General features: G+C 39.2%; 1 protein-coding gene across 1 annotated transcript in view; it reads left to right on the forward strand.

The window, feature by feature from the left end:
- LOC107668689 (SH2 domain-containing adapter protein F-like) overlaps positions 1 to 7,559 on the forward strand; it is a 43,546-nt gene that overhangs the window by 1,910 nt on the left and 34,077 nt on the right. The window contains exon 2 of the mRNA XM_016460654.1: positions 188 to 274. Coding sequence (XP_016316140.1) covers positions 188 to 274 — 87 coding nt within the window. The remainder of the gene's footprint in view (positions 1 to 187; positions 275 to 7,559) is intronic.

Genomic DNA, 7,559 nt, shown 5'->3' on the forward strand with positions numbered 1-7,559 from the left:
GTGTGTGTGTGTGTGTGTGTGTGTGTGTGTGTGTGTGTGTCCATAACTAAACATGGCTGTTCAACAGAGTTATTTGGATTTTTTTTGACAAATAAAATATCCAGCAGATAGATTTTTGTGCATCAGTTCTTGAAAGGTGTTCCTTTCCTTTTCTTTTTCTTGTCCTGTGTGTGTGTGTGTGGAGCAGCACTGCTCTGTTATGACTGCATTAGTCGAGAGGACACGAGCAGCGGAGCGTCCAGGAGAGATTCCCACATCTCTAGATCCTCCACAGGTACTGCGGCACACAGGCTTTCCTCTCTGTCTGGATGGGTGTATGACTGAATTAGCATCACAGGGGTTCATTGCTTATTTACCTCGCAGGAAAATATTCTTATTGTTTCTCCTTCTCTTAAAGAACTATTCTGGGTTCAAAATACAGATTAAGCTCTATGCTGATTACAGCTGACTAATTGGACCTGTGCATCAGTTTATAAAAACTAAAAACATGATACACTTTCAGTGGAAGTTGAAAATACACACCGTTTTGAAAGTATGGTCATAAAACTCAATGTTAACATAAACATACAATGTAATGTTACAGTATGTAAATATGTAAGTTATATATTCAGTTCAGTTGTGTGTGTGTGTGTGTGTGTATATATATATATATATATATATATATACAATCAATAAAAATATGAGTGAGTGACATAACATGTAGCCATTCCACTTGATCACCTGATATCTCTAATATTCCCTAAAGATTATATATAATTTGATTTGATCATTTGTGTCAGATGATTTTTGATCCTTAACCAAATGTATTGGTCACAAGTTAAAGTTAGCACAAAACTAGTGTGACTAAAAAGCATAATTGCACTTTTCCTTCAATTTATAACACGACCATGTCAACCTGATAAACTTTTTTTTTTGCATAATATATGCAAGGATCCTAGACAGCATAGAAATTACATTGGAAATGCACTACTATAAATGCATCTGCCTAGAAATGTAGTCCTACTTTAAAAAGATGAATTAGGTAACTGATCTCAAATGCTGTCGATTAAGCATAAGCTACATTTCTTGTGGGATATTCTTGTGTTTTATGCATTAATGTGTAATTAATTTGGATCTGTGTGGATTTTGTTTTAACTGTGATAATCACTTTACTGTGTTAAATGAGGATCACGGCGAATCGTCTCCTCCTCTGAGAGCAAATCACAGTTCTTTGTTGTCAGTCAGACAGACGCAGCTTTCAAAGACTTTATTATTTCCCACATGTCTTTGTCCTAGTTTTTCGACTGCTTATACCTCTCGCCAATCCGCTTCAGTGTAGATAAAGCATGCTTTGATGTTTCTTTCCGTCAGGAAGCAGAGAAATCGGAAATCAGTCGCTAGGCCTCTGGCTTGCCACCAGATCCTCTCAGAGTAACCTTCCCACGGACCCTTAATACTCACATTGCTCTGCCTTCAGAAAAATGTTCAAAAAGAAATCTTCAAGGACCGTCAATCATAGCAGAACACCCTCGAGACGTCTGTTCAGAGGTCTGGAGCCCGTCTCAACACTCAACCCCTGATCTCAGCGGTCAAAAGGTCATCCTGAGGTCACAACATGAGAGAAATACTCATTAGGGTCTTTCCATAAATGGAGGCTTTGTGTATACAGCGCTTAAAGGAACAGTTCACCCAAAGATGAAAACGAGCTGTAAACGTGCTCACTCTCTGGCCATTTAAGATTAGGATGAGTTTGTTTCTTCATCAGATTTGGAGAAATGTAGCATTGCATCAGTGTCTTAGCAATGGATGCTCTGCAGTGAATGGGTGCCGTCAGAATGAGAGTCCAAACAGCTGATAAAAACATCACAATACAGCGTTTAAACAGCTCTAAACAAATATGTGGCTGGATTCTGATGTGAGAGACAACAGGAGATGCACTTCTTCACTGGAGGAAGAGTTATTATGGATTATGGACTCGTGTTTTAGTTAAAAGCGTCTTAATGCTGGATTTGTTTCAGCTTTGTCTTCTCCAGATGTTAACTGATGGACTGGAGTGCTGTGGATTACTTGTGGATTATTGTGATGTTTTTATCAGCTGTTTGGACGTTCGTTCTGACAGCACCCATTCACACTCCAAATCTGTTCCCATGAAGTGAATACATTTTCAGCAAATTTTCATTTTTGGGTGAGCTGTTCCTTTAAGGGAGAGGATTTTGGCTGTTTCTGGATCAGTGTCTGTTGAAGAGTTTTACATTGTATTTGCATTTCGCTAGTTTTCATTATTACATGAATAATGTAATATTCGCCACTCGCATTTCTAGTCCTGCCATTTTTGCGTGCCAGAATTTGTCTTATTTACATACCGAGTTTGTCTGTCAGCTTGTAAAATGCAAATGCTTGATTAGGATAAATGCAGTCGGTTGTGAAGTCGAGCGAACGGGAGAAATATTGCAGTTAGCATAAATGAGTGCTTTAGTTATTACTGAGCGCTACGGCGTATATGTGTTTCTATTTCATCAATCTTCGTTTGGTCCAACGAAACACACAGCATTAAAATCAGCTTGTGGTGAGCTGCAGTGCATTTGAGTCACTGCAATGCGTACAGCTCCCAATATTTATTTACCGCCGGCTTTATTCATTAAAGCATGTGCTGTGTGTGTGTGTGTGTGTGTGTGTGTGTTGCATTCACTCATGCATTTATCAATGCGCTGCTTTCAGCTGGATGCTGATATGCTTGTGTAGGTCACTGCAGGGTTTTGCACTTGTGTGTCACCTAATTAGTCATCTGGTTATCTGCTGCCTCCTCACACACCACATATAGGCACAGAGTGATTGATGAGTGCAAATGTGACAACACTAAAGAATGTGTGTGTGTGTGTGTGTGTGTGTAAAGATAAACCCAGGAGGTGAAACTAAAATGCAAGCAGAGTTTTCTGGAAAGCCTCTCGCCCTTTGAAAGCGCGTCTGTGTTACATATGGAAGAACTCTAGAAACTGCACTACTTACAAATACAGTGAGTGGTGACTAAAGGTATTTGGTGACTTAAGCAAGGGGTTTTCAAACTCTTTGATGTCACAGATATAATGACCTCTTTCCTAAAATATAAAGGCAGCTGTTTATTTTCATGTACAAGGAATGACTTATACTGCAGTGAAATTGCTAGTATAGTTCAAAGATAAGTACAAGGAAATGGCAAGCAATGCACTGAATTAAACATGAAATTTTGAAGCAGAAAGACTGACATTAGTTTTTTTTTTTTTTGTATAGGCTGAATAGTATAGTAATTTACCGGAAATTTGCTCAGCAATGGATGCTCTGCAGTGAATGGGTGCCGTCAGAATGAGAGTCCAAACAGCTGATAAAAACATCACAATAATCCACAAGTAATCCACAGCACTCCAGTCCATCAGTTAACATCTGGAGAAGACAAAGCTGAAACAAATCCAGCATTAAGACGTTTTTAACTAAAATACCATAGAGTCCATAATCCATAATAACTCTTCCTCCAGTGAAAAGGTGCATCTCCTGTTGTCTCTCACATATTTGTTTAGAGCTGTTTAAACGCTGCTTGATCTGTGCAGATTTCTCTCCTGATTCAGACCAGAACACTTTTTCACTGGAGGAAGAGTTATTATGGATTATTTTAGCTGACTGTATGCGGTTCAGATCACATGACCTGATGTAAAAGTAGTGCGGTTTTATTCACACAGTGTGGAAATGTAACACAGTCAGTTTGTTTATAAAAGCGTCGTCACTATGTGAATGTAACTGTATATTAACTCTAAAACAGGACTGACGCCTCTATATTGCACAGACGTAGCCACAGACCGTCTCAGTCTGCTCCTGATCGGTCTGCATGTTATTAATCCAGCTGTCTGTCTCAAACACAGACTGCATGACAGACACTGCCCTCTGTCTTATTCTCATGCTGCTGCTGCTGCTGCTGTGGTGTGATAACACTCTTCTGTCATGATCACACACACACACACACACCGATGGCCTCATGGTGCTTTCATGGAGCTCAAAGGCGCCACTTCAGAGACAGAAATGCCACAGGGCTTATCTTCACACACACACGCATTATGACCACACTCCCATACACACTCACACACACACACACACACACACACACACACACACACTCACACGCACACTCACACGCAAAAAAAAACTCATTCTGTATGATTTATAAGCTTGTTTCCTCATGGGGACCTCAAAAATGTCCCCACAAGGTCAAAATGTACTAGTATTACTATCCTTGTGGGGACATTTGGTCCCCATAACGTGATAAATACCAGGTACACACACACACACACCTGAGGCCAGATTTATGGAGCATTCTTCCCAAAAAATGTTCTTCTTATTTTCTATAAATTCTGTCATCTTTTACTCCCTGTCATGTTTTTCCAAACCCATATGACTTTGGCTCATGTTTTTCATTAAAACCTGAGGTTTCGGGCCCTCTGTTGAAAGTCCAGGTGACCAAAACTTATAAAATCCAAAAAGATTATAAAGGTGTAATAAAATCAATACATATGAATCAAACACTTTAAACCAAGTCTTCTGAAGAGACACGAGCACTTTATTAGATGAGTACAATAATAATAACTTTATAATGACGAGTCTGACTTCCTGAAAATAATGTTCTTGAAAATCATCCTAAATCAGCTCTTAATGATAAGATAACCTCCAACGTGTCTTTAATCCTCTAATGTAAGATATTTAATGCATTTATTGTTTTATATATTATGCATTACAGCATAACACTGTCTACATGTTTAACATATAACTGCTACTAGAGATGTGCACTTGTTCTGTAAAGTGACACCAGTGATCGATCATGTAAATCATTTGTGGCTATGCGTGACATGACTTTTTTGATTTTATAGTTGCAAAATAATTTTCAGAACATATGAGCACAGACATACAGCAGACACATTCACTCTAGAGAGAGCACAATGAATGCAACAGACGCACCAATTATGAGAGATTTAGAAAAATTGACTATTTAAAACACACAGCACATCATACATGCAACAACGAGTGCTGAACTCTCGTCAAGCTGGTTAGTGATTAAAACAGTGTGCACACTTATGTTATTATGATTATAATGGCAAAAAAAAAAGACTGCATTTGAGGTGTTTTTTATTGCGTTGATCTGTGAGTCTTCAGTAGGAGTTTGCATACAGTCATTGTAATGTTAAGGGAAAAAGGTTCTTAACCCTCACAATGCATTCAAAATATGTGTACTATTTTCACATTCCAGGTCCGTTTGGACCCAAACAATCATTATTTTATATAAAAATAAGTCTTTTTTTTTTTTTTTTTTCAGCCAAAACCATATTGTATCTGATCAGGAACTTTTCATTAATAAGTTAAAGTGAAAAAATTCCAGTGTTTTGACATCATTACCATGTTATTACTACAAAAACAGTCCATTTATTTCTAACATAAAATACAATCATTTTACTTACATAAACTTTTAACTTTCAGATGAAAAAAGTGATCTGTTTTTCATGCTGTAATGATTCGTCAAAAGGTGACATTTTGTTGATGAACATGAATATAACACTTTTTTGACTTCATAGATAATTTTACAGAAAGTATTTTTAACACCTAATGGTGCTCCATACATACCCGGGTAAAAATGTAAAAAATAAATAAACAATCAATCAATCAATCAATCAATATTTTGAGGGTCTTAAAACATTAGTAAAGTTTTGTTCCCTTACTAAAAACTATGCATTTGTTAGACATTGTTTTGTATCTCTTTCAGGTCAGAACAGACCTGAATGCGTTATGAGGGTTAAGAAACTATTTGATTTCCGAAGTGCATGCAAGAAATCTTAGAATTAATCTTAAGAAACGTCTTCTATCAGACGCATCCAGCAGCAGTGCAGAAATCTGCTCACACTAACAGAGAGTTTGTTGGCTGTTTTATCACAGACGGCAGCGCTGCAATGCCACAGAAACGGCTGTGAGCTCTTTGAAAAGGTGCTTGACTTTTCTAATTGCGTGCGAGGCGTAGACAACACACTTTACCGCGTTTCCACCGTATAATTACCTCACACCCCCGTGTTTTAAATACACATACAGTCTGCCAGCGGCCGATCAAGAGGCTCTTTAGGAGAGCGAGCGTTCCTCGAAGCCGCATTTATCTTGAATTCAGTCAGAATGATGGTTCATTAGAAAGCAGAGGATGTAACTGAGTCTGTATGAATGTTTGATGCTGTTTTATGAGACTTCAGTGCTGTCAGATACTATTACCGCTAACCGTCAGTACATCAGACCCTGAGCGTTTAATATTTCATGTTGGATTTGTCTTATCGTGGAATCGGTTCACACTTCTTCATCGAGCCTAACGCTTGATCGTGTCTAAATGGCCCTTTTTTTTTGTCCTGATGAAAGTGTGAAATTAAATCCATCTGGATCTGGATGAACGATGGTTCATAGAAATGAACGATTTCTAACGATGGCGCCGACGGTGATGGCTGCCTCCGTGGCGTGCTCCGCAGTTGTTTTTATGTTTTTGTTAGTTTGTCCTGTCTTTAGTTATATCCCTGCAATCAGTTTCACCAGAGACGAATTGCTGGACATTCGACAGTACACACCACCCGATATTTCACCGGTTTTCGACTATTCTGATGTTTTGCTGGACATTGTAGTCGGCGGAGCTGCTGTGCTGATCAAGCGCTTCAGGACGCGCAGATGGGGGAAGCGAGCCGGCGCGCTCGTCAAGCTCAGACAGCGCGGATTCAGGACGCCATTGCCAAGCATCCATCTGGCAAATCTCCGCTCTCTACCCAGCAAAACGGATGAACTCCTTCTGCTCTCCCGGACAAATAAGGATTTTTCAAACTCTGCTGCTCTGTGTTTCACGGAAACCTGGCTGAAAGACGCCATTAACACTCATACTCAGTCTACACCTAAAATTTGCACATAATATACAGTACCTGTACATACAAAACTGTCTATTGTAATATACCTGCACATACAATTGTCGATTTATATATTTTTATTCCTTATTTACTTGTTCTATTTTTTTATTTTTTATGATCTGTGTTTTTTGTTCTGTCACTGTCATTCTGTTACACTGTGGAAGCTTCTGTCACGAAAACAAATTCCTCGTATGTGTAAACATACCTGGCAATAAAGCTCATTCTGATTCTTCTGATTCTGATGAACCGAGCCTTCAGCATCTCAGCCGTAAGACTGCTTTCGAATCTGCAGCATGAGATAAACCGGCCAGCCTGCCTGAGCTCTGCCCAGGGGAATTGTGGGAAATTGAGGCAGCTTCTTTTGCACACTCTGTTCCCCCAATTATGCTGGCAGTTCAAGGAAAGGACAGCAAACAGACGCTGTGTGTAAGTCTAACTCATCAGCTCGAGCCGTGGCAGATCGGTGAGCTCAGCTAAAGTTCAAAGCTGTCGCTGGCTGTATATATGTGAGTGTGCAGCAATATTCATCTGAGGCTGGTGCTTGTAATATTGCTGCACTTCTGCCACTTTTATTAAATTGGCTATTATTTGGTGACAGCGGGTTCCTCAATCGTTGTAATTTGGTAAAATGAGCTGTGAGAG

This window comes from Sinocyclocheilus anshuiensis, unplaced genomic scaffold, assembly GCF_001515605.1.
Source record: "Sinocyclocheilus anshuiensis isolate Anshui unplaced genomic scaffold, SAMN03320099.WGS_v1.1 scaffold3874, whole genome shotgun sequence".
In the NCBI taxonomy this organism is placed as follows: domain Eukaryota; kingdom Metazoa; phylum Chordata; class Actinopteri; order Cypriniformes; family Cyprinidae; genus Sinocyclocheilus; species Sinocyclocheilus anshuiensis.